We start from the raw sequence: 27954 nt of genomic DNA on the forward strand, positions 1-27954 counted from the left end.
AACTCGTATTCAGCCCTCGCGTGTGGAGGACTCTGTACACTTGTTTTTGCTACAGGCACTGAGTCACAATGGCGACATTAACAGTAAAATTAGCCGTGCTCATTATATTGGCCATTGTTCGCACCGCTTCTTGCGATGGACAAGAACAGAATGGCGAAGATGGAAATCAAGGCTCAGCGGGAGGCGCCGAGGGTCTTTTGGACTGCTACGATTTCGTAGTAGGTAAGTCAATGTGCTTTGCGCCGAGAGAAAAAAAGAATGTTTACCTAGAGCAAGGGTTCCTAACTATGAGCCTTACTTTGAATGTCTACCTTCTTGGTCATAATTTAGAAGAACTTCTTGTCCGAAAATTTGGTCAGACGTGATCATAGACCTCATTATTGCTCTGGGTTCTTGGACTCTGGATGATTTCCTTCGTTATTATAGAGCTAAAATGAGCCCAATGCACGAGAAATTAGAGGTTGTGTTTTTTACAACTGAAGTATTTCATTGCACAAAACAGAATAATGGGCCAGATAGTTGATCTATATAGTACAGAATAAAGACATCTGTTGGTAGGAAAAAAACGCTGCACCCGTAAAACAGACAGCACTGGTTTCTAGGAACTTTTGGCATTCACATATAGTACTAGGTGCATGTTAGTAAGCTGAATAAATCTACTCTGGAAATAGAGTGATCAATTTACACAAACACACACACACACACACACACACACACACACACACATTATATATATATAATGCCTTTGAGGTAGGTTGTTGAGAAACGTTGTCAGCGACACTGCAAGGCCCCATCAATTTTGTACCACGTGAGAGGCACATTCACGGGCACATTTTATGGCAAACTGTGGTTGTGAGAAGTTGTCCTAATATGTATGTTTTAATTCTTCGGAGGAGATTGTTAACGATTAATGAAGTGTGCAGATGTTCTCTCTCTTTTTTTAGCCGTACGGTAGTGCGTTGACATAAATTGTTTCGGGCACTCTTCACCTCATATTTGTGTTCTTCACCTGATGATCGGTGCGGAGAAATTCCGCATCAAGAGCTCTACACCAGCTATATCGTTGACATTGCGCAATATGATCTTGATTGTTATGTTGTAGGGGGATGCAAATACCTCAGTCGAAGAGAGTAGAATATACTACCGTTACTTTATTTCGCCACCTCTCGCCAGATATAGAGCGCTCAGCGATTGAAACGCGATACTCGGAGCGCATGGCAGCCGTTGCGTTTAGAGCGCAGCTCTTAAGAGGAAGCTTTAGCTCAGGTGCTCCTATCTAAATGCCTGTAAAAGGAGAATTAGTTTTTCTGTGCAATCACTGTACAAAACATGGCGATATTTCTTGCATTTACAAGAAAAGCTAAAATCTAATGACTGTTGCTTTCGAATTTTCTATTTTAGGTTGTCAATTCATTAAAATTTGGCAAAAATGGCGAATTTTCAGGAAACGAAACTATCAAGTTTACAACTCCGTAACTCAGCAATGAAAAATTATATCAATTCTGTGAATTGTATCTAATAGTGCATCTAAAGCGGGCAAAATTGATTACTTACACATGAATCTCGAAAAATTTAGTAATGTGTAAATACAGCTTTTGTGAAATCATTGTGCACAACGTAACAAATTGATGTAATATATAAACTGACATAGAGAATTTGTTCTCTTTAAATTATCGAATGGATGCCGTTTACAGAACCACTATATCTATTCTTGACTGCGGGCTATTAATTTGTAAACTTCGTCCCTCTATTTTTTTTCGATCTTTCGAATTTTTTAAAATTCTTTCGATAACATGAAGCCGCTATATTGTAATTCCGCTTTCAACAGTCACTAGAACTTAACTTTCCCTCTCAAATGCGGCTAATTTCATTAAAATTGGTCGAGGGGTTATTTCAGAAAAACGTTTTTATGTTTTACATGTATTTGAATAGGCCGCGTCGAAGCTGAGCCCGAGCTAAAGCATCCTCTTGAGGAAGCTTTAGCTCGCGCCCAACTCTGACGCCAATTAGATAAGAAAAACCGCTCAATGTAGGCGATTTTATTCGTTTTGAACGCAAACAAAAGTGATCTACAAACGAGGAGAGCGTTTGATTTGGCTGTTCAGGCAAAGCTGCGGGTCACCGCCCGATGCTTGCGTCGGCGGTTATGTAAACTTGACGACAGGAGGTTGGGGCCCTATAACGTAAAACTATTCCAATATGTTTTTATTCCAATCTCCAGACGTCAAGCTTGCGTAACTGCCGACGCAAGCACCGGGAGGTCACCCGCAGGTTTGTCTGAAGAGGCCAATCAAACACTCTCCTCGTTCGTAGGAGGTCGCCATTGTTTACTTGAAAAACGAATAACATTGCCAATAATGAGCGGCTTGTCTTATCTAATTGGCTTACTAGAGGCGAGGAGTACGCTGTAGTGGAGAGGGATTCAATGGGGCCGAGCCGCTGCCCTAAAGTCGATAACCGGATGAAGAAGGTGGTGCCAGCGTCTGCGATTGGTCCGCTTTCCCTTACTTAGCTTGCGGTGGCTGGACGAAAATCACGGCGGCATGCAATGCACCGGAAGCTTAAGAATGCCGCTAAAACGGATGCTCAGCAAAAAAGAGTTGGCAGAATGAGGTAGTAAACGTGCCGAAAGTGCTCGAAAACGTTACACGGCCACGCAAGAAGCTTTATTATACGCAAATCAACCCATGCTCTCCGGCAGGTGCGAGTAGCCAGCGCCTGAGCGATCGGCGGCAGCCATCTTTTAGACCTTTCGGAACGGAGCAGCCTTCGGCTATTCAGAAGAAAATTCAGTTTTGTTCGGCATAAAAATGCATCTTTAATGCGTACACGTCACTTTGACGCGGTGAGCTTTTGCGATTTTGTGACGTCGCATGACAGGCAGGTGAAGTGGGTGCAGCCCGAAAACTTTTGACCAATAGCTGGGGGCGAATGGCGAAAAGGCGTCGAATCCGAAACAACTACCTTTTTTTTTTTCATTCAACTCATGCATAATCAGTGTGTACACGTCATATCTGATGGGGAGATATCGCGGTTTTCGTGACGTCGCGTGACAGACAGGTGAAGTGGGGGTAGTCCAAAAAAGTTTTTGGCCAATCGCGGAGGGCTGATTACAGAATAGGAATAGAAAGTTTGGCATGGTTTTACGTTATAGCGCCCTTCGATTGAAAACATATCGGAATTATTTTGCGTTATTGAGCTCGAGAAATACAAGCACAAAACGTTTAACGAAGCTCAAGTGGATAATAATCAGATTTAGTAAAATTTAAATGTTACTGATTTCTCATATCGTTTTTGGACCTTTCACATACCATCAATGTGTATTTCTCATGTTAAATAAGAACGACCAGTTTGAACATCTCATTCATTCGGTTGCTCTATAGAAGCCCTTAGAGCGTGACACTGCTGATTTAATCTTCACAACAAAATCGGCACTTTCACAAGAGGGCGGAGCATTGAAGCAGATATAAATAGTCAGCATTAGGCTGACGGCGTCTCAGAATGCTGGCGTGATATAGAGCGCCGCTAGCGGAATTGCAGGCGTCGTACTGCAATGGTGCGTGAAGGCGAGACCGAAGGGAAAGCATCGGCGGCGGCAGTGCCAGAAGAAGGAATTATAGATATATAGATCTTGACGTTCACTCATTGGCGTCACTCGGTTTCCCGGCACCCGGAGTGGCTGCTCGGCGTGTCACCCCCGCCCTCTCCCCTCTTCTTTTTGTCTGGCCACTGCCTCCTATTTGTTAACGTACAACGTGTGCAGTCAGTGTGAAATAATTTAAGAGGGCAACGCTCCTATTTTTGCTTGAAATTCGACACTTATTTTTATCTTCTATGCACTACAAACAATAAAATTCGCCGCTCTCTTTGTCACATTGCTGCTGAATTTAGCATTTGCTGCAGTTTCCGGCACTGAATGCAGCAATGCTTAGCAGTGCTGCATGAAAACCTTGCTTCGTTTAATTCGGGAGGAGTGAAATAACTGGTTACCTCTGTTTCTACGCCTCTAAAGAAATTCAAGATTTACCGCGCTTATTGTATGAAACAAATAATTAAATATTTTTATTCATCGAACACAGACTCGCTATTAACGGTGGAAATTTTTCGTTACACATTACCATACAATAAATGGCCCACCATTCATAACATTGGGAATAGGGTAGCCATTTTCCAAAGCTTTAGTAACGAACACAACCTTCGAGCTTTCTGACCTTCAAGCCATCTCTGTTAACGAAAACGCAAAGTTGAGCATGTTTGTGCATTTTTTACCGAAAGAGTGAGCAAATAGAACTAGATGATATATTTGACTGTCGACCTCGCTTTATACGGAAACTGAGAGACGAACGAGTAATGAATTTGTAATCACCCCTTTTGGATGGTTTTGTTTATCATAAGCAGTCCCGAGAAGTGTTTTTACATCAATCACATAAAGAACATCAACTCTAAGCCACGCGTACGCGTCGCTTCACACTTCCGCAGCACAGCATCCAATCAGCGGTATGCACGTACCCTTGGCGGATCGTATATTTTCTATCGCAATAAAATGCTAAAGAGCACAAACTTCCTTTACGCAAACATATGGCACTTGTACATGCATGCAGATATTTCGATGCCAAATAGTGTTCCTCCTCCATGCACATTACAGTGGGCGCTGGTTCCGCGGGCAGTGTTGTGGCCAACCGACTGTCTTCCAACAACACGTTCAAGGTTCTTCTTCTCGAGGCCGGCGACAACGAGACGCCTGATCTGCTTGTTCCTTTCTTCGCTCCCTTTGCAGCGAAGCCTAGCAACACCTGGATGTACACCACGATACCGCAAAACAATTCGTGCCTCTCTTTCCCAGGACAAGTAAGTTCGAGAATTTTCACCGCGGTGCATTATGCCAACATTAATGCCAGCTTACCTGCTAAAATCAAGCAAAGAGAAGCACGGAGCTAATAACCTGTGTTCTCTATTGACATGCATAGTGAATAATGAAAATTGAAATAAACGTAAAAGAAACGACAACTTGGCGTCCGCAGGAGGCGAAGTGAGAACTCCCGCACGACGCCTGTGATACACCACCATTTGAGCAACCCGTGCAACAACCATCACTGAGGCTCAATTGGTGGAGCGTCTCTAGCGTCATGCGGGGGTTCGGGGTTCGGCTTCCACAGCTGCCACGCAGTTGTTTCTTCCTCTTATTCACTTAAAGCGAAGCTTTCGTAGCATCGCGCTGCCAGCATTCGCCTTTATAAAAGTTACCGCGTTTAAAGTATGTGCTTGCGTACGAAAGGATTCACCGTTGAAGGAAACACGTAATCGCATTGACTGCACGTCTAAAGAAGACCCACTGGTCTCGCCGGCGAGATCAACGTCAATGCATTGCGCAGCGGCGTAGAGAGCAAGCAGTGCCACTTGTCACCGCTCGTCTCTGTAAAGCATGATACTTTCCATTGTAATGGAGATTTGTTGGTGGATGCTAGGTGCCCTGTGTGAACGCAACTTCTGTAATTGATCGTTCACTGGAACTTGTAATCGATCTTCTGTGATCGAGTTTTCAATAAAACTACGAATATTTTCAAGCACGAACATACGTGTGTTCTTTTTTCTCCCGTAGTTTTGATGCAAGGGAAGAGGTTGTGGCGAGCGTGGCGGAATTCGGTGAATAGTTGGCACAAGCAAAGAAGTAACCGGAGCGCGAAATGTAGAATGCAAGAGGACTGTGTCGGTCTTGTGTACAGAGCTTTAGCTTGTGCGCAAACGCGCGGGAGTTTACGCAATACTGGGTGAGAAAAAAACGTTTGCCTGAGCGGCCGCGTTGGCTGCGCCATCTTGTGGCACAGTGTCTAACCATATGTGACACACACCTAGTATTGCAGCGACCGACCGAATTTTACTTTGCTGCTGTTGCAAGAAGTCGGCCGCGACGTAATAATTAATATGCAGTCTCTTCCCTTCAGTTTCCTTCGACGAGAACATATACGTAAAATATGTATGTTCCCGTTTGTTGTTCTATCAAAAAAGATGGCATTGTAACACATGCAATTTTGTTGTTCAATGTATGCATCGTCCCTAGATTGACTTCGTTTGTACCTAAGTGAAATAATCATGTCTGTACAAGCTCGCGTACAGCTTTCCTTTGACCAAAGGGCACAAAGTGCACGTTACAAGTTCGAATGCGCATCTTTCTGCCCTGTGTCTGCTCTTTGACATGTAATAAATGTACCTCTAAAGAGATAAAAGTACCATGTTATGTTAAAAAGAAACGAAAATTAAATAGTGGTTTCATCGGACCCCAGCATACCATTTGACGGGCATGATAAAAAAGAAAAAAAAATCAAACTGGCTTGCAGGGTGAAGCACAGAAGCAGTGACGAACCGTTTCAGAAAAGCATAATTAATGAAATTAACTAACGCCATAACGTTAACCTGCTTACAAAAGCTTGATTTTCGACAAGTTTGGTCAGGAAGATTACACGGAACTTCCGCTTAATCTTCCTGACCAAACTTGTAGGAAGGTTTACCTCGGACCAGCTCAAATTTCCCTTTGAATTAAGTGTGAAAGAGAAGTACTGATATCAGACAACTGCTGAAACAATTCGATTGAAATTTGCTGTAGCCAAGAAAAAAAATCATGTATTATGCACTCTAGAGCAGGCAGAATATTCATTTAGGACCCGTGGTCTTCCTGACCAAACTTTTCGAAAATCAAGCTTAACCAATGAAGCACTGAGATGAGAAATCCCATAAAAATTTACATATGTCCCAGTTCTGTAAACTGCGCTATTTAGAGCATCGAAAGGGGACAAGAATGATATCTGGGCTTATAGCCTATGTGAAATTGGCATGTTTCTTCTCAGATTGGTCATCAGCATAAAATAGGCGCTCTTCAACATAGAATGCCGATGTACCTTAAATCGTTCCTTCCAAAAAGATGCCGAGATTGGAATCATCTGCCTGCTTCATTGGCCAAGATTACTAATTCTCATCGTTTTCTCACTGCGCTTAATAAAGCAGTTTAACACATATCTCATACCAAATCCTTACAACCGTTTACTTTTGTAGTCTTTGCCGTGTGTTATTGCGTTTAATTTATTATCACCTTGAAGGCCCGAAGGCATTACACAAGGGGGGGGGGGGGGGGGCGACGCAAACACGTGTAAAAGTGGTTAATGCTTTTTTATTATTATTAATGTGTTTCCTGCTGCGCATTACTCTACTGAAGCGCCATTCTTTATATTGTTACCATCAGTTTATTTTATCATGCCTCCTTATTACGCATGTTATTTCTTGTACTATGTCAGATCTTCTCCTCTGTAGTGTTTGTTGTGTGTCCTATGAAAAAATAAAATAAATAAATGCTTGCGAAGGATTTTCGTAAATCTTCCTCACAATTTAGCAGCGCATTTCTCGGTGCTTTTTTATATTCCTATGTTTTTTTTTTCTTTTACCTGTCTCAATAGAGGCAGCTTACAGAATTGCGATATCGTTTTTATTTCTGAGCGGGAGTTGTATGCTTGACGCTTCAGTTTGTTTAAATTTTGAAACACTAAGCTTTCTTTTTCTTGCAATACATTTAAAGGCCAACTAAAAATCTATTCCCCACAGTCACCAGTGTTGAACATTATTTTAGAATGGAACCAACCTAATAAAATTTGGTGCAGTAAATGCTAAGAAACAGTGTTGTTAATTTTACATGCCCTTAAACAGGAGCACCTGAGGCAAAGCTTCACGGCGCCTCGAAACTCAGTGCACTTAGTCGCCGAACATATACACATATTCAGGCGACTGCGTCTAACAACTATCGTGTCTTCCCTTTTATCTTGCATTGTTCCGTATGTTAGTGCTGTTTTCAACTAGCGCGAACAGTGTTCATTACCTGGCTGTACATGCAGCCTTGCTAAATTTAGTGTAGAATTCAATGTATGTTAAATTTTCTTTTTAACGTGGGCGTAACCAGGTATGTCAGGCTCGACGTGAAGTCGTCAAGTTCCACATGGCGAATATTATTCATTTATTTGCTTCTCGACCACTGGAACAGGTGGCTGTGATGACCCTAGGCAAAGTTATGGGCGGCACCAGTTCGATCAACTCGATGAACTTCGTGCGCGGCAGCAGGCACGACTTTGACTTGTGGGAAAAAGAGTTCAACGCCACCGGCTGGAATTACACCAGTGTGTTGCCCAACTTCAAGGCCATCGAGTTCTTCAATGTGAGCGGCGTGTCCGAACAAGAGAGTGAGTCGATCCGTCTGTCAAAGAGACTTGGACGATTCCGAAATAGGGAACATTGCCCTCTGTGCCTAATTAGTGCTTTTGACTTTGGTAATACGGGTGACATTTTGGTTTATTGTAGTCGCGACTTGCATTTATAAGCGTATGACTGAAACAGATAAAAAAAAGAAAACCATCTGCCTTTTAGTGTTGTTGCTGCGAATGCTGAATCAAGCTACGATGACACTTTCCAGGCAATACCTTTAAAGTTTTCTCTATTTCAGTGCACACATTTCCGAATGGTGCCAGCTTTCAATAACAATTTATAGTTTCTCTCATGGCAGTTTTGGAGAGATATGATAGCCACGAAGACAAGGAGACGATAAAAACAACCAGACGAGTGTCTGGTTTTCTACCCTACATGAGAGACAACAGCAGGTGGAAAGAGGAAAGGAGGGAGGGAGCGCGTTACACACACAGGAGGACGCACAGCAGGACTTCAAACGGCCGCTCAGGTACGTCCTGCCTCATTTAGAGGAGTATGGGTAAGAAGAATATAGAAAAGTTTACAGGCAATATATACGCAAGAGCTATGACTTTACGACTGCTGACAGGATGCTCGAATGCTTCTCGATCCGTAGCGGAAGCAGTGGTGGTCGCAAGGCGGTTTGGGTCTTGGGTAGTCTTCTGAGTGAATCAATCAGAACACATGGTTAGTCTTGTTAGTTGGGAAGGAAAATATTCAAAAAGCGTATGAAGCGGGCATTGAAGGGGCCATTCTTCAGCTGTGAGAAGTAATTGGTTTAGTCTTGTCATGATAGACCTTACCAAAAAAGAAAGCCTAGACGGCTAACGTACATGAGGTCGGTATACCATACTGCCCACCTTAAAGCGACTGACGACCAATTTTCATGGGGCCTATTTCTTTTTAATGCAATGGAAAGATTACAGATCAGAGTGTGTAATCTTGAAGTCGTAACGCGGAAAAACGCCATGGAACATTTTATAGCGAAGCTGTTAAGGGCTAGTTCCTCCAGGATCGTGCCCGTGTGTACAGACACAAAATACCGAATATGGTGCAATGCCGGGCCGACGCGCGGCGCAGGTGCAGTTCGCCATTAAGGGGCCAACATACACAGCTTCGCTGGTCATCCGTCTTCACAGAGTGGAAGGGCACTGTTTTTTTTTTACGAGAACTTTACCTATCTGAAGTGAGGACGTAGTCGTTCACTGGAAGGATGCTGAAAACGGGATAAGGGTGAATGTGATAAGGGCGATGGCGATTGTATGCCGGAATTAGTGAGAGGCAGACGACTAGTGCGCATGTAACTGTCAGAAAGTACTATTTTGTTTATCAAGTCAACGTTCCTGCGATTCATTTTTTCCTAAGTGTAAAAGTATTTCTGCGATATAGCTACGTGTTTTCGTTGTTTCCTGTCCAACTGCTTTGGTATTTAACCAGTCACAACGAAACGAATCGCATCGAAAACGAAATGACTCTTTTACACGGGATGCGCAGTTCAGCGTGTTGCCGTTAGCCACGCGTGCGTTTTTGATTTACGAAGCGTATAATAAAGCGCAAGTGTCTAATAATACAGTAACTGCAATTTTAAGCAATAATTATGTTGTGCTTAATAACAGCGGACTTAGTTACAGTAATGTCATAGATGACATCCGAAGTACCAAGATTTCACCGCCAGGCCTCGGCACTTACTAACTTTTGAGACTCTTTGTCGATTTAGAAGTGGAATTTCTGCTTAAATCGCGAACAGCGTACTGAATACTATAACTATAAATAACGGTCATATTATTTCCATCAACGTCTCACAACCCATTCCGGCCATTTGTCAGTCCCGTTAAATTGTGCCTTAGTCGACCCAACTGCTAGTTTGCTAAAGGTGAGATTATACGTGATACGTGCAGCATGTAACATATTCATTCGTAGTTCCCTCTTCTAGAAATAGTGAGACTGCATGAGCATGGAGTAGTGAGGTTGGAAAAATTGGACGAACACATAAGGAATTCAACTTTTTTTTAGGCGAACTTGTCGCCAGAAGGCAAGCAACACTGAAGTTGCACCGATAGCGGCAAGCGTAGCTCTCGGCCAGCCAATATTTATGCAAGAAACAGAAAGTTGTTGGTAACCCGGGTGCAGCAAGCGTCACCTCGAAGACACACTAAAATGATGATAACAGCGCGATAAAGCTATGATAACAGCGCGACTTCGTGAACAAACTGTGCTATAACTGGTGCTTCGAATCATGGCGGTGTTTTAACGCTGACTGAAAAATTCCGGCAGAACCCATCTCAATATGACTGTCGACGTTAATGAGATAAGCGTTCAAGCAATATATTGACTAAACGTATCGCTACAGGCACCTTTATTTAAGATCGTGTAATGAAAAAAGTAGTCTAGGAGTGTTAATTGCATCAATAGACACATGCACTACATCACCACAACACACCACAGCGTGTGCAACTTCGCATGCTCCAAATAAATAAATAAATTGTAACGAAGAAGAGTAGCCGCCTGCGCCACAGCACCATCGCCACCGGCATGAGCTCGTGGTTGCTGTCTTTCGCCGAACGCTTGTGACAGCTACCCGTTCGCGCCCGTTGCTAATAAATCTCTTAGCAAGTGGTGGACGTGCTGGGTTTCGACCACCCTGGAACTTCGGAGTCGCACTCTACCCCCCATCATGCCCGACGACGCACGCACTCCTCCAGCTCCTCCAACGGCGCCGGCCACCTTGATTTGTGCCGGTGCCTTGCGTCAGCGAGATCCCCCTATCTTCTCCGGCACAGATGACAAAGACGTTGAAGATTGGATCTCGTCCTATGAGCGAGTGAGTGCCCATAACCAGTGGGACGACGTTACCAAGTTGAGAAACGTCGCATTTTATCTTACGGACGTTGCGAAACTATGGTTTCTAAACCATGAAGCCGACCTCACTTCGTGGTTGGTCGTCAAGACCAACTTTACCCAAGTTTTCGGTCGGCCTGCAGTAAGAAAGCTTCGTGCAGAACAACGTTTGCGCACACGAGCCCAAGAGGCCGGAGAAAACTTCACGAGCTACATTGAGGACATTGTCGACCTTTGCAAACGGGTGAATGCGTCGATGTCAGAGGAGGAGAACATAAAACATATAATGAAGGGTATTCAGGACGACGCATTTCAAATGTTATTATCGAAGAGTCCTCACACTGTCGCTGAAGTAATAGAATTGTGCCAGAGTTACGACGAGTTGCGCAGGCAACGGCTTCACACCCGACGTCCCACCCCACCCGCCGACTCTCTATCAAGCCTTGGAGTCGACGACAACCATGCTGCTCTCTTCGTAAAAATCCAGGAATTCGTTCGCGCAGAGGTCGCCCGCCAGCTATCTTTGATATCTTCTGTCCAGGAACCACCCCCTGCTTTGCATCCTACGATCCGCGACTTCATTCAAGAACAAGTCTCTCAAGCCGTTCCTCCAGCCGTTGAGCAGACACCAGTCACGGCTCCTCTCACTTACGCTGAAGCAGTTTCCCGATCTCGTCCACAAACGCCCCTGCTGCCCTCTATGCATCGACCACCGACATTTTTGCCGCCATCTATGCCGCTTCACGACCGCCGGCATTTTCCTCCTATGCCGCTTCCTGACCGACAGCATTTTGCGAATCCTCAACCGCGACTCGGACCTTACCCCCACCAGTGGCGCACCTTCGATCACCGCCCAATATGTTTTGCTTGCGGTAATGCTGGTCACGTGGCGCGCCATTGTCGTCGTGGCATGCTTCCTCTTCAGAACATCCGGCGAGCGCCACCTTTCCCCGCTCCGTTTTCCTCTACGCCTTCCAGCCTTCCTACCTCTTCCTTTTCCCCTGACCGCCCAACCGCCTCTACTCGCCGCTCACCATCTCCCCGTCGTCGCTCGCTTTCTCCGATGCGGCGTCGTCCCGTGTCCACCGAGCAGGAAAACTGATGGCCGCAGTTCCCGAGGCACGAACTGCGTCCACGTCGCAATGCCCAAGTCCTCGTCCCTCTCCAGCCAACGTCATTGAAGTCTCTGTCGAAGGAATCGCCGTCCTGGCACTTGTAGATACAGGAGCCGCCGTATCCGTAATTTCCGCCGAACTCTGCCGCACACTACGAAAGGTTTTGACGCCTCTCTCCGACTTCTCCCTTCGAACCGCGAACGCTCAAAATGTAACGCCTCTCGCTGCCTGTACTGCTCGCGTCTTGATTCAAGGTCTACTGTATACCGTCGAATTCGTCGTGCTGCCCACTTGTTCCCATGGCATCATATTAGGCTGGGACTTCCTTGCAAATAATAACGCCGTTATTGACTGTTGTCACGCCGAACTCGAACTTTCTGCACTTCCCGACGTCGAGCCTATCGAAAACGACCCTTCCAGTGTTAAACTGTTTGTGTCGGAAGACAATTCCGTCCCTCCACGCTCTTCCCTGCTTGTGCCTGTGTCGTGCGCCGCTATTTCTGATGCCACTGTTCTCTTTACGCCCTCTGAGCTGTTCATTCGCCGCCGATGTTCTCCGCTGCCCTTTGCTCTCCTTACTCTTCGCAATGGCGTCACGAAAATGGTCGTCGACAATCCCACAGCCTGCCCTTTAGCTTTATCTCATGGTGAATGCCTAGGCCTTGTTCAACCGGTCGACACCTTTTCCATCTTTGACACTCCTGCCGTTTCTACTTCTGCGGGCCTTGGCGCACTTACTTGTGACTCTGCGATTGATCAGTCACTCCTCGACGCTTTCCACTGCTCCATCGACGATGGCACGTCATCTGCAGAACGAAGCCAGCTTATTGCTCTCCTGCAGAGGTTCAGCGCTTCTTTCGACAGCCATGCTTCCGGTTTGGGCCGCACATCGACCGTTTTTCACCAGATAGATACCGGCAGTCATGCACCTTTGCGGCAGCGCCCTTACCGAGTTTCCGCCTCTGAGCGCCGTGTCATTGACCACCAGGTTGCTGACATGCTCAAGCGTGGCGTTGTGCAGCCTTCCAACAGTCCCTGGGCATCACCGGTCGTCCTCGTTAAGAAAAAGGATGGCTCTATTCGATTCTGCGTCGACTACCGACGTCTGAACAAGATAACGCGCAAGGACGTTTACCCGTTACCGCGCATCGACGACGCCCTCGACTGTTTGCAGGGAGCTGAGTTCTTTTCTTCGCTGGATTTACGTTCCGGATACTGGCAAGTCCCCTTGGCACCATCTGATCGACCTAAAACAGCATTTGTAACACCTGATGGATTGTACGAATTCATCGTAATGCCTTTCGGCCTGTGCAACGCCCCAGCCACTTTTGAGAGAATGATGGATAATATTGTACGCGGCCTCAAATGGAACACATGTTTATGCTACCTGGATGACGTAGTTGTCTTTTCTGCTGATTTCCGAACCCATCTCAGCCGTCTCGAGCAAGTTCTCAAATGCCTCACTGACGCGGGACTTCAACTTAACTTTAAAAAATGTCGTTTCGGCGCCCGCAAGCTCACTATTCTTGGCCATGTTGTATCACGAGACGGCGTTCTTCCGGATCCAGCCAAGCTCCGCGCTGTCACCGACTTTCCGCAACCAAAGAAGTTAAAGGAGCTTCAAAGTTTCCTTGGTTTATGCTCATACTTCCGACGTTTCATTCGAAATTTCGCTTCCATAAGTGCACCCCTGACAGCCCTTCTAAGTGGCGACAAAGAACTTTCCGCTTGGTCACCCGCCTGTGATGACTCCTTCACGAAATTACGCCACCTGCTAACCTCGGCACCTGTCCTCCGCCACTTCGATCCTGCAGCGCCCACAGAGGTCCACACCGATGCCAGCGGCGTCGGACTTGGCGCCGTACTCGCACAGCGAAAAGCGGGTTTTGATGAATATGTCGTTGCCTACGCGAGCCGAACTCTGACAAAGGCCGAGGCTAATTACTCTGTTACAGAGAAAGAGTGTTTAGCCATTATTTGGGCACTTGGCAAATTCCGTCCTTATTTGTATGGCCACGCTTTCGATGTCGTCACTGACCATCACGCCCTTTGTTGGCTGTCTACCCTTAAAGACCCATCTGGCCGACTTGCTCGCTGGGCCCTTAAGCTACAGGAGTACGACATCCGCGTCCTCTACCGTTCCGGCCGCAAACACACGGACGCTGACGCCCTTTCGCGCTCACCGGTCTCCGCTGACTGCGCTTGCCTATCCGCCCTTGAGCCCACAGTTCCATCTCATGCACTGCGCAACATGCCGTCGGAGCAGCGCAAGGATCCCTGGATCAGTGCTCTCATCAGCGTCCTTTCTGATCCATCCACCTCTTCACCATCTCGGGCTCTTCGCCGCCAGGCTACTCACTTCTGCATTCGCGACGGCCTTCTTTATCGTCGTAATTACCTCTCTGACGGTCGCAAGTGGCTTCTCGTGATACCCCGCCATCTCCGTGACCTTATCTGCGACGCTTTCCATGCAGACCCTCAGTGCGCACATGCCGGCCTCTTCAAGACCTATGCTCGGCTACACATCCGATTTTATTGGCGCTGCATGTATAACTACGTCAGAAAGTTCATTCGCTCCTGTGCTCAGTGCCAACGCCGAAAATTACCTCCCGGACAAGTCTACCTGTCACAACCCCTTCCCTGCCCTCGTCGGCCCTTTGATCGTGTTGGTATAGACATCTACGGGCCGCTACCCTCCACTCCAGCAGGCAACCGCTGGATTATTGTTGCAGTGGATCACTTGACCCGCTATGCTGAAACAGCTGCTCTGCCGACTGCCACCGCCCGCGACGTTGCATCGTTTCTGTTACGACATTTCGTTCTTCGCCACGGTGCCCCTCGCGAACTTCTGAGCGATAGAGGCCGCGCCTTTCTTTCCGATGCTTTGAGGGCACTACTCGACGAATGCCGAATCGTTCACCGCACCAGTACAGCGTACCATCCGCAAACTAACGGCATGACCGAGCGCTTCAACCGTACTCTTGGCGATATGCTCTCCATGTACGTCGCCTCTGATCATTCAAACTGGGACCAAGTTCTCCCTTTCGTGACGTATGCGTACAATACTGCGACCCAAGCAACTACTGGTTTTTCCCCTTACTTTCTCCTATACGGACGAGAACCTTCTACTACTCTCGATACCATTCTGTCATATACACCTGACGCCTCCGAAAGTACTCCGCTATCTGAAGCTGCTCGTCATGCCGAGGAATGCCGCCAGCTTGCCCGCTCTTTTTCCACCGAGGACCAGTGGCAGCAGCAATCCCGTCAACCTGCCGGCCGTTCTGCACCAACTTTTTTGCCTGGCTCTATCGTATGGCTTCGGGTACCCGCTACTACACCCGGCCTCTCCTCAAAACTTGTCGCAAAGTACCTAGGACCCTACCGCGTTCTCGAGCAAACGTCCTCCGTCAATTACATCGTAGAGCCCCTCACGCCATCGACGGACCTACGCCATCGCGGCCGCGAACTTGTCCACGTCTCTCGCATTAAGCCGTACTACGACCCAATCGTAGTCTCTTCGCCTTAAGCCGCCAGGATGGCGCCTTTTTCTGCGGAGGGCGATTGTAACGAAGAAGAGTAGCCGCCTGCGCCACAGCACCATCGCCACCGGCATGAGCTCGTGGTTGCTGTCTTTCGCCGAACGCTTGTGACAGCTACCCGTTCGCGCCCGTTGCTAATAAATCTCATAGCAAAATAAATAAATAAATAAATAAATAAATAAATAAATAAATAAATAAATATCTCGAAAAAATCTTCGCCAGACGCGGCCTCCCAGCCGCAGTCACTTTTGTCCAACTGGTGCGGTAGAATTCGGTAGAATTAGGGTTCAGCATGTCTGGTTCAGTTCAGTTCATAAGACTTCAGCATGAACTCCGGTGCAATTGCATAGGCGTTTCCTTCAGTCGTTACTCTTTTATTCACTCTCAGTTAGAAAAGCGGGAGTTCTCACTTTTATCAGTCGGACACACGCCTGTGTTGTGGGCTCGCAGCAAGTGTATTGAGGTTAAGGTGAAAGGCACCATTCATCCCTCCCTCACCGCGTTCATTCGTGGCGCAGCCAATAAAGAAAGAATCAGGCATTTGTGGCGTAGGGCGCTAAAGAGTCGTCAAGCAACCGCGTGACGCGGGTTAGATTTCGCCCGGTGCCGGATAAATTTTAAACAACTTTCTTTAATTGAAGGTCCGGGAATACGGATAGACACACAACGAACCGCCGACCGGAAAGTTGGCGAAGTATCGTAAGAGTGCCAATCGTATGGCATTAGTAAGATTTTGATGAGGGCTAGTTGGTTCATATTTAGAACTCAGGTTAAACAGCGCGAATAAAACAAGTACACAAGGAAACAAATACCACAGAAAAGCGCTGTAGTGTAAGCATATCTTAAACGCAGTCAGGATAATCTACGCACGGACGTTTCAGCGAGTGCGACGGAGAAACTCCATTAGCTCTGCGCTTTTGCTACTTTTGTTCACGAATATAGGTCGATGGCTCATTTTGGGTTACATTAAAAAAAAGAAGGTTGACTTATATTTGAATACCTGCGACACAGTACTTATAATTTTTATTCGGCTACGTCCAGAACCACTGATATAACTCAGCGGACTGAGATTAAAAAAAAAATATTGTGGCGCGTTTTGGATATACCCCAAAAGAAGACCAGGCTACGTTATGCCTGAACTCAGAAAACAACGTAAGCAACAGAGAGAGAGAGAGAGAGAGAGAGAGTAAGGAAGGGGAATGCAGGAGGTCAACCAAACGAGCGTTCGGTACCATTAAAACAAGGTACCATTCTACACAGAAAGCTGTACAGAGCAATAAATTACTTTACGCTATATACACGAGCACGTAAAAAATACCGACAGACAGCCGTAGAACGCGTTTGTGTGACATCGACACACTTTTCATTGAGTGCAGAAGCCAAGTACCACGGAATGACGGGAGAGACGCCGATCAACTATCCCCGCTACAACACGTCACTGAGCTACGCTTTTCTCAATGCGTGCAGCGAGTCTCACTACGAATACGTCGACTACAACGGTGCGAACCATACCGGTAAGAATAATGGATCTTCTCTGCATGTCTGACTTCGGATTTGCTAGTAAAGAACCAAACAAATTAAGATGGCGATTTAAGCTCTAAACTCTTTTATACTTTTGGTATGATTTATCACCCAAATTGACCGAACGAAGGAGAACAGTACAATGCATAAACTTTAACCCTTTCAGACGCCTTCTTCATCACCACCTTCAGGCGGTTACCTAATGATCCCATTATCTAATATTATTGATTACCCAAACGTTATCTGTTTTACCTCGCTCTAGCTTACCAGTGCATTACACGTACGGTGTCCCAGCCAACGTTAGTCAAGCTGTTAAAAGAAAGGAAAAAGGAAGAAAAAGGCACAGTGCGATACACAGCGTTCGGTCGTCAGACCTGTAATGAAAGAAAACCGCACGGTTTATGATCGTATCTTGCACCGTGTTTTTATCTTCATGTTTTTTTTTATTTTAACAGCTTGGCTAACGTTAGGTGGGACGCATGGGATGTATGTCACCTATCGTTCCTATGTTTTTCAATAGAAAACCTCAATTCCGAACTCCCGTTTTCTCTTTTATATGTTTCTAAACTCTTGCAAAGGCGCCGATGCCAGACCTGTTGCTTCCATCAGTATTGTATAAATGTTGGATTAAACAATTGAAAAAGAAAATTCGATACTATACTTTTGCAATAGACAAGCGCGCAATGTTACGAAATTTCGACATATATGAAGAGTTCAGTACTCAAAGAACCGTATGTATCGTGTCGGGAAACGCGTGGGGAGACAGGTGATAGAACTTTACCAACATATGCGCACGAGCATGTACATACCTCCCATGCGTACCTTCCAGGCATGTACATGGCTTGCGAGCGAAATCTGGACGTATGACGCAATATCCACAGGCGTCGTATCTGTGAACGTGAAATATACGGCGGGTCAGCTTCACTGAGAAATAGATCTGTTTAAGGTCCCAGCGAAAAAATTTTGGCGATATCATTCTGGCAATATAATTCCGGATTGTACAGAATTATCTTTTAGGAATGCAAAATAGTGCATTGTTATTCGAAAAAATTGGCAGTTTCTTTCCATATTTGATACCAAGAGGAAAGTAAGGCTTACGGTCTCACTTTGCAGTACATAATAGGCCTGGAGTACGCGGATTGTAATTGTAGCAGTCCGAGTTTCTTTCCGTAGCGCTACTTTCTTCGCAAAAGTTATATCCAATTACTTTCCTTTCATTTGCGAACATAGGAAATGGAGACAGCTGCGTTTGCGCAGCCCCAGCAGCTAAGCAAGGTTTTTTTAAATTTCTTTTTGCGCCATGTACGCTCACCTAGGATCAATAATACGGCAGCATTACCGTAGCACACTGCCTGCTTTATTCGCGTGAAATGAGGGACCTCGGTATTCACGCAGGTTACTCGAGGGTGCAATCCAACACTGCCTTCGGGGTGAGAATGAGTGCAAGCACGTGCTTCATACGGAGTGTACAACGAAACCGAACAAACCTTCACATTTCTCTGAACAGCACCGTCACTAAGGTGAGCACTGCCTTCCCTATAGAATATAATTACAGTACACAATGTTGGCAGTTTTGCGTGAAGAGCGAAGCATTGACTGAGATAGCAAGGCTTAGCGGTGCGCTTGAACTTCTTGTACGAGGTTCTCAATATACGCGGGTGTGACATGTTGGCGCGGCGAAGCACGCAAGTCAACTCATGTGGGGAGACAACTCCTGCTACACAGTGTGTCACGTCTCTGGCAGAGTATGCAATAACGCTGGCGTAGGGTGCCTCGACCGCCACGCCCGCAAGCGGTACACTATATCGAGGCACCTTGCTCTGGGCGCGACGAGCGCCGTCAGTGGCGTTGCGGGCATCGCACCTCGATGGTGCACGAGACTAGATGGCCGGGAAACTGTTGGCGTTACAGACTGCGCCATCTGAAACAGTAGATAACGTTAGCTGGACGTTTTACTGCGCGTACTCAGCAGAAACGCTGGCGTGTTTATTGTGTGCGTACGCACAACCCTCGTGCCAGAAGCGGAAGGTCCTGGCTCGGCGCCCGAGGAGGTTGAACGCAGCGTTGGCGGTGCGTCCACTTAAATTCGTCGTTCTTGCAGCCAAACGCATTACGCCAGTCTGGAGCACGGAGTTTCCCGCAAAAATTGTATGCAACTCTATGCTCTGGAGAGTTTCGCTCAGACCCTACGCACGCGTGCCGCGCATGCGCAGTTGAGCAGGAACGCACGGCATCGATGGTGCTGACGGCGCGAATGTGGCTCGAGGGTCTGTATAATTGCTGTCGCAGAAAATATTAATAAACAAAAACAAATACTCGAATGCATTGTCATTACCTTATTCTTCTGCTTTTAGAGAGATAAAAGACTAATATCAAATGCAGAAAGGAGGGCCTGCGGTACAATCGTGTAGCCAGCTACTCTGAGCAGGCAAATGTTAAAAGGGAGAGAAGTAGGTCCAAGATGGGTAAAGATGACGACAAAAGAAACGTGCAAAACACTTCACGGGGAAGTAAACTCATCGCCTAGAGCTGAGATTAGTAATATAAATAAATGTCAAGGCCTGGATGCCCTGAAAACTAACCTTCGCAGTCACGCCAAGGGCCCATAAAGGCCTCTGACAGCGGTTGACTGCCGAGACGGCCAATACGGTCACCAGACACGTACCCAATGGGGGGAGGCGGAATTAATCGGCATACCTCCCCCCTCCCACCTATCCGCCCCACGCCACCACACATCTCACACATTCCTAAAGCGCCCCCATATCAATCTTCAAACTTGACAGCTACTCGGCGGTCAAAATTTTGTTGCTTCTTTCCCTCATTTTGGATGCCAGTAGTTATCGTCCTCACTTGGGGTGTGAAGACCAGTTTTCTGATCGATTCGGTGCCCGCGCAATTAACTCGAGATGTGCTCAGTTGTCATCATCTGTTTAACGGTCACGCGCATCGCTGTTGATTCGTTAGTTCAACCTTTTTTTTTTTATTGATATGATATAAGGAGATGCTGGCGCGCAAGTTAAGGCGCCGGCTACTCCTTATCTCTTGGGTGGTTCCGCGTCATACATCATTCAGGGTTCACGGTTACATATCAAATAATCATTTCACACAAGCACCAGGACTTATAAAGCAACGTTTCCACAGGAAGACTATGGCAAATGTCTCCACACCTATGTAGTCGAAAGTCTCAAAAGTAGAAACGATACTGTCGCCTAATAACACATTTTCTAGTCAGCGGGTCAGCGGGTACATACAATATACATGGCAAATGTCTCCACACTTATGTAGTCGAAAGTCTCAAAAGTACAAATGATACTGTCACCTAATAACACATTGTCTAGTCAGCGGGTGGTATATACATCGTGTAAATATATTAGCACATACAGTCACAACAGAGCAGTCAACATAACATAATTCCCAAACAGATGGATATATAGAGTCACATTGAAATGAACAGAACAATGAAAGCACTAATAACGTCCAGCGATGCCGCTGTCTTCAAAAAAAGTCTTTAGTGCTTTTAAAGCGCTCTTCTGCAAGGCCGTTGTTGGCCAAGGGCCCAAAAGTTTCCTTAAACTGAAAGGTCTGCGGTCTAATTTACTTAGCGCTGATTTAAGTCGGCATCTTGGTGTGTTGTGATGTTGGCAATCTAGAAGGAGGTGATATATATCTTCATCTACAAATCCACAATCACATTCGGGGGTTTCCGCTCGGCCAATTCTGTGTAAGAAATGCTTTGTGTAGGCAGTGCCTAGCCTTAATTGATGAATAAGCGTTTCCATAGTTCTATCTAATGACAATGAAAATTTGAATTCAATAAATGGATCAATATGATATAAGTCAGAGCTCTTAGAATTCTGGTCAAACCAAGTGCTTCTAGACATGTTGAAAGACGTTGTCCTTATAATGCAGCGTAATTCATTCTTTGATATTGGGAGCGGAGCCGTATCATCTTTCAGGTGCGCTTGTCGTGCTGCTTCATCGGCTGCTGTGTTGCCAGGAATATTGCAATGCCCTGGTATCCACTGGAATACTATTGCATGTTTCGCTTCGCTTGCCTTTGTGAGGGTTTTAAGTGTTTCATATATTATACTGTCGCTGAATGTTTTCTCCTTTGTGCTGCAGAGTGATGTTAGAGCCGCCTGTGAATCGCTGAAAATTACCCATTTTTACGCTTCTGTTACTGACAATATAAATTTTACCGCACATAGGATTGCGAACGGTTCAGCCGTTGTGGACGAAGTCGCACGAGATAACTTAAATGATTCTTGTTTGTTGAGGTGCGGTATAATGAGTGATGAAGTTGTAGAGGTTGCTGTACTGGAGCCGTCTGTATAGACGTGTGTGTATCCTGGATACCGCATATATATCTGGTATAGTGCTAGTTGTTGAGCAACTTGAATGTACATGTCTCTTTTGTTGAATATCCCTTCTACTGACAATTCGATTTTTGGAACTGTAAGCAGCCATGGAGGATATTCAATGTCTGAGTTCCAAAATTCCTTTCCTGGCAATATGTGAAGATTTTTTTTTAATTTCTATATGAACATAACTTCTACCTCGTTTCATTATGTCTAGAGCCAATGGGTGGTTTTTATGCTGGGTTTGAAGACGGAAATAATGCCGGCATGTTTCTGTAGTTCGCATAACTGGAAATGGTAATTGGCGAGCCTCAGCTATTACAAGAGAACTCGAAGTCGCTCGTGGAACTCCTAGACATAGGCGTAGTCCTCTAGCTAAAAGTCTTTGAAGTCTCTCTTCTGACGTGTGGGAAAGTCCGTGTAAGATGGGCGCGGAATATGCAATTTTTTGTCGTATTAATGCATTGTAAACAGTCAGCATGGACGATACTGATCCGCCCCATGATGTGCCTGCAAGTCTGCGAAGTACAGTCACTATGGCATTGACCTCGTTTTCGAGTTTTTTTAAGTGGGGTGCCCAGGATAGCTGCCTATCAAGTATTATGCCAAGAAATCGATGCGGTGTGACAATCATTAGAGGGTGTCCTTCCAGATTAAGAGTGAAATTTTTTAACTGCCTCCGAGTGAAGGGCAATACAGCAGTCTTTGCGTGTTATAGTACCATTCCTCTTTCTCTCGAAAATTGGTTGATGATATTTCTGCCATCTTGCAATGCCATCTGGAGTAGTTGAGCTTTAGACCCAGATGTCCAAATACACACATCATCTGCATACAGTGAAAACTTTAACTGTGATGGCATTCTTCGCGTTAAATCAGCCATGACGCAGTTAAAAAGGAAGGGGCTGAGTACGCTTCCCTGTGGTACTCCCTGTTTGACAATATGTTCAGCACTCTTTCCTTCACCCGTCTGAACAAATATTTTGCGACCTGATAAAAATTCAGAAATCCATCGCAAGGACCTGCCAGACAGACCAAGTTCCAACATGCTCAGCAGAACATGAACGTGACTAACGGTGTCAAATGCCCTCTTGATGTCTAGGAATACTGCTATAGTCATGTTTCCACGTGCACGCTCGTGCTCCACACAGGTTACTATATCTAATATTTCATCCATTGTGCATCTATGTTTTCTAAAACCGACTAAGTAGTTGGACAACACCTTCGTTTCATTACACCACCATTGAAGTCGCGCGTCAATCATTTTCTCCATTACTTTGCCTAAACAACTTGTCAACCTAACGGTGCGGAAGGATTCAAGGCACAAGGGCGTCTTACCAGGTTTTAAAATTGGTATGATTCGAGTGACTTTCCAAGAGTCAGGTACAGTTTCCTCTATCCATAAGTTATTATAGATGTCTAAGAGCGCATTTGTACCTGTCGGTCCGAGGTTTCTTAGCATATTGTACGTAATGCCGTCCGGCCCAGCAGCGGACTTTTGGCGACATGATGCAATTGCACATTGGAGCTCGCTTAATGTGAAATTGTGATCTAATTGAGGATGTTGGGCCCAGTAGCAAGCAGTAATCTTTCGCTTAGCCAACTCTACTGAAATATCAAATTCTGCACATTGTGATGAAAAAGCAGATCTGGAAATAAGCTCACAAAATTCATCTGCAACTATTATTTCACACGTGTCCCGGGCTACAGCGAGAGCACGAAATGGGAAGCTTTGTGTTACAGGTCCGCTTAAAGAACGAATTACTAGAAAAATTCGTGGGACAGCCGTGTGAGGAGACAGCGTGCCGCAGAAATCGCGCCAGCGCCGTTTGCCTAAGCTTTCCATTCGTCTGCGCATTACATTGTGTATTTTCTGAGCGTTTCTGTATGCTTCTAAACTTCCGCTTCGTCGGTAAGCTCTTTCGGATCGGCGTCGGATGGCTCTTAGGTGTTCATATTCTCCGTCAAATGCAGCATAATCTTTTGGTATTGAGACCTTCTTTGTGCATATGTTCACATTATCCTGCAAAAATTCTGTAAATTTTTCCACTGTTGCATGTTGGTTAATTTGATCCGTCAGGCGGTACCGAAAAGCTTGCCAGTTGGTTAGTCTGCTGTAACGCCTGATATCATAGTGCATGCTAGGGTGGTTAACAAGAATGGGAAAATGATCACTTCCGCGCGTTTCCATATCTGTTGTCCATCCCACACCATTCACTAGATCATGTGAACACCGGGTAACATCTATGCAGCTTGAGTAATTATATCCACGAAGGAATGTTGGCGACCCATTGTTTAACACAGTCAAGTTGCATTTATCTATGGCGCACTCAATAACATTACCCCGTGCAACACAGTGATCTTTGCCCCAGATGATGTTGTGTGCGTTGAAGTCGCCACATATAAATACATTAGAATGAGCTATATTGAAGATATCCACTAGCGCTTCTACTGAAATCCGGTTTGAAGGTTGTAGATATAGATTAATCACTGTTATACAGAGCTTGCCAAAGGATACTTTACATGCGATGAATTCCGGGAAGTCTGAATCACTGGACTGAATTTGATAAGATGGTAGGTCCTTCTGACGCACATTTGGCAAGTAAATCTGACGATTTACTTGCCAAAAAGTAGTACCTTCACTTGTTGGGCGAAAGACAACCGGAATGCCTTCGGCTCGCTTTTTCTTATACGTGACCACAGTAAATGGTGCATCTTCACGCATCTCTTCTTCATCACTTAGCTCATTAGTCGATGTTCTATCATCGTACTTGCCGTCTTCTAGGCGAGGTTTCTTGGTCTCGGCTTCACCATCAGCCATCATTCCTGAATTCGCTGAAGTTGATTCTGAGTTCGGGAGAACCAAACGTGCCGGCTTTATGAAGCTTTGTGACGCTTGCAAGGCTCCAGGCTTTTCATTACGGCCCGTAGCGTCATTCATATGGCTTGTTACGTTTGGACAAGCATAAGGCTCGTGACGATGTTCTCGGCTTCCGACCCCCGTAGCGGCAGGGTAATAGTCAGGTCTTCAAAAAAGAAATGTCGTACCTGTAAGGCGCCTGGCTCGTTGAATCTTCACCCGATGTCTTGTTAATCAATCGTCGTCAAAGGTAACCGTAACTATCCAAAAAACCAGAAAACTCAGAGCACCACATAAAAACAGCGACCGAACAGATACACTTCTTCTTCGTCCTTCTTTGTTTAGACTGATCCAGGGACCAGAAAAGGGATTCGGTCCATACTCAGCTGGTCTGTATGCTTGTGGAACGAGCTGCGGCCGGAGAAAACGCTAGTTGCGTTAAACTTTTCCTTCTGCTTCATTATTTCCTCGAGTGACGACTCACAGCGACGCTGGCAGATCCTCGGAACCATACACCCGTGATATGGTTCAGATAAGGTGGAAGATAAGATCATGCGAAACAGCGCCCATGAACAAAACCTGCAATAACCGTTAAGCCCATAAGGAATATGAATGTAACCTGTCACCTCGTCTGGGTTTTCCCTAATTATGCAGCACCTTTCGTGCAAAACTGGCAACTGGAAGCAAGAGTCGCAAAAGTTGAGAAATTAAGCGATCTAAGGGAGAGAGCAGAGGCAGCAGCCAAACAGGAATGAAAAGCGAAAATTAGCAAATTTAACCGTTGTTTGCGAAAATATTTATGGATCAACTTCATTTCATTTAAAAAAGAAGTAGAGAAAAAACGCCGCCGGAAGTGGAGAATAATTCCGCGTGCTTTGAATGACACTTCTACAGTTATCAGTCGAGTCACCTGACGTAGCCACTTCTCTGATGTGCTTCTGTGGGTGTTCCCCCCCCCCCCCCTAAATAAAATCCTGGGTATGTGCCTGACCATCATCACACAAACCAGGTGACTCTTCCATGCACTGAGGGCAATCACATAGCACATTTTTCATAGGTTCATTCACATGGCACTGGTCACAGTCTGGAAACTCGCTGCCTTGCATTAGGTGGCCGTAACGACGCGTAAATACCGCCCTTAGCTAAAACCTGTGAAAAAGACTGGCACAGCTATGGTGAATTTTCAGTGTAGCCTAAATGTTGTTAGGGTCCTGCCTCCATCTTTGATTTTATTGCCGGCAAATTATTTGTATGGTACACGCTAGTGTTATCGGAAATACGTTTGATGCACGTGTAGGTCAATGTTGAAAAATTCGTACATTTGTTGAGCAAGATGAAACAGGAACTGAAGTTACTGTGGTTTGAGAACCGTCAGGTCTTGCTCGTATGCATGAAGGAAGATGTGGCGTGTAAACATCTACGTGATCCAAATGCGGTACTTCAACAGTGCGACGATATGCACTTGCGTGTGCTGTAGACGTCAAGTACTTAGGACAAAGACAAGGAGGTAGTAGCCGCAAAATTTTCGATGGTAAATCATATGTTTTAGTCTGGCTGACGCGCCTGCGTTTTGTCTGGCCAATTACTCCCAATTTTTCTGATCATGGATTCGATAAACTAATGCTTTATACGCGTGAGGCGGTGCTGGAAAAAAACAACCTAAAGAAACAAGCCAGATTATTATTATTATTGTTTGTTTTGAAAACATATATACATTTGAGAGGAAAGGGAAAACGAGGAGCAGACTGGCAACTGCCAGCGTAAGGGGCAAACCAAAGGGCTGTTACGAGCTTTACACACAGTCATGGATACAACAAGATAAGCAGATTCGTGATGATGTGAATATTAAATGCCAGTTAGGTAAGGAACCAGAATACAGAGAATGCCGGCATGTCAGAGTAGAGAATAAGGAACGCGTACACCTTCAGTAAGTCACAATCACATGCGTGGGACAAGTTATTTTAACTGTCTTTTCTTGTCCTTTTGTCTTGGTGCGTACAGCTAATTTTTGACGAGAACAAACGGGCCACTCACGTTGTCTTCACCAAAGACGGAGTCGAAATGAATGTAAGTGTCGGCGTCGAGGTGATCCTCTCTGCGGGAGCCATCAACTCTCCAAAGCTGCTCATGCTGTCGGGAATCGGGCCCAAAGAGGAGCTGAAGAAAAGCAACGTGAGTGCTTACGACCCAAATCTATGTTGTGCGACTTTTGCAAAGTTTTAGAGCATAAAATGAATAAAAAAGTGCTTTTTACAGAAAAGATATATAACTCGTGAAATCCGCCTGAAGAGTATAAAAACATGAACGGCCACATGACAATTATGAAGAATGCAGGAAAAAAAGTTAATTCTATCGTCTGAACTCTTATTTTTATAGAACCACTACATGTTGGATAACATTTTCATTACTGGAAACGATGATGTGATTCGTGGTTGAGATGATACAATGAATGACTCGGTTGAACATCGAAATTACGATGCTGCCACAATGACCGCCGTAGGCAAGTAACAACACTTATCCAGATTGCTCTCAGGTAGTGTAATAAAAAAATTATTTCGGGAGAAAAATGATGTCTGGCTAATTCAAAAGATGTTCCTTTTATCGCGAGAACATTTGAATGACGTGAGAATGAGAATGAAACATGAGAATGACGAGCTTCGTAGTCGAGAAATCACAGAGAAAGGTTGTAGTATACTATTTAAATGCTAAGTGTAACACACGATGACTAGTAGCTGAGCTGAACACGTAGTTGATAGTTGTACGATGTTGATGCTAAAGCACTTAGTAAAATGACAATGATCTATTCAAGAAATACACATTTTTATTTCCCATGTCTCGCCATACGCAACAAGCTTTATTGGTTAAATTGAACCGGACTCTTCCCTGAGAAGGGATGCATACTAGCGCGACGAGGAAACAAATACCTACGAAGAAAGGAGTAGGAAGTAACAGCGCAAGGGCTATGGGATGTTCCTTCCTGCTCCCTTCTTCTCAAGTCTTTGTTTCCTCCTCGCGCTAGTAAGCATGGCTTAGTCTTCGACGAACTCTATTAGCAAAAATTTTATTGTTTTACCTGATGGTTCTCTAACTTTGCAACAGCTTTTCTGAACTACTTATGACGTATATTAATATCACAAAATATGATCAGTTTAAGCAAATAGTAATAAGAAATATGTGACAAAGCAAGGTGCCGCACTACTCCCTGATCTAACTTAATGAACAGTGGCTCTCATTCTACACATTGCCGTCAGTATTTTCTCTCGGCGATTGAGTGGAGAGGTTTGTCAATCTGCTAAGCCAAAACAGTCTGAAATTGTTTCTGAAATAGTTCGCGACTACATTGGGATGAGAACAGTGTAAATAAGTGAGGTCTTTTTCCAGATGAATCCTGTGGTGGCAGACCTTCCAGTGGGTGTGGGACTCATGGATCACATAATTTTCCTTGGCCTTGTTGTAACTACGACAAAGGATGAAATAGGACTACTCAACATAAATCAGAGCAT

At 45.4% G+C, this 27954-nt stretch overlaps 1 protein-coding gene across 1 annotated transcript; it reads left to right on the forward strand.

The window, feature by feature from the left end:
* LOC126525556 (glucose dehydrogenase [FAD, quinone]-like) lies at nucleotides 1–27559 on the forward strand. Its single transcript, XM_072284124.1, has 7 exons — nucleotides 1–222; nucleotides 4646–4848; nucleotides 8024–8219; nucleotides 17092–17229; nucleotides 18632–18756; nucleotides 26453–26623; nucleotides 27551–27559. The coding sequence occupies exons 1-7, from the start codon at nucleotides 69–71 to the stop codon at nucleotides 27557–27559; spliced, it is 996 nt and encodes a 331-aa protein (XP_072140225.1). The 5' UTR covers nucleotides 1–68.
* The last annotated feature ends 395 nt before the right edge of the window (nucleotides 27560–27954 follow it).

Source organism: Dermacentor andersoni, chromosome 8, assembly GCF_023375885.2.
Source record: "Dermacentor andersoni chromosome 8, qqDerAnde1_hic_scaffold, whole genome shotgun sequence".
In the NCBI taxonomy this organism is placed as follows: Eukaryota; Metazoa; Arthropoda; class Arachnida; order Ixodida; family Ixodidae; genus Dermacentor; species Dermacentor andersoni.

Excerpts from the sequence above, each read along its gene's own strand:
- LOC126525556 (XM_072284124.1), top strand. The coding sequence starts at position 69 with ATGGCGACATTAACAGTAAAATTAGCCGTGCTCATTATATTGGCCATT. Across the intron at positions 223-4,645 it reads CTGCTACGATTTCGTAGTAG|TGGGCGCTGGTTCCGCGGGC; the intron begins GTAAGTCAATGT and ends TGCACATTACAG. Across the intron at positions 17,230-18,631 it reads CAACGGTGCGAACCATACCG|GTTACTCGAGGGTGCAATCC; the intron begins GTAAGAATAATG and ends GTATTCACGCAG.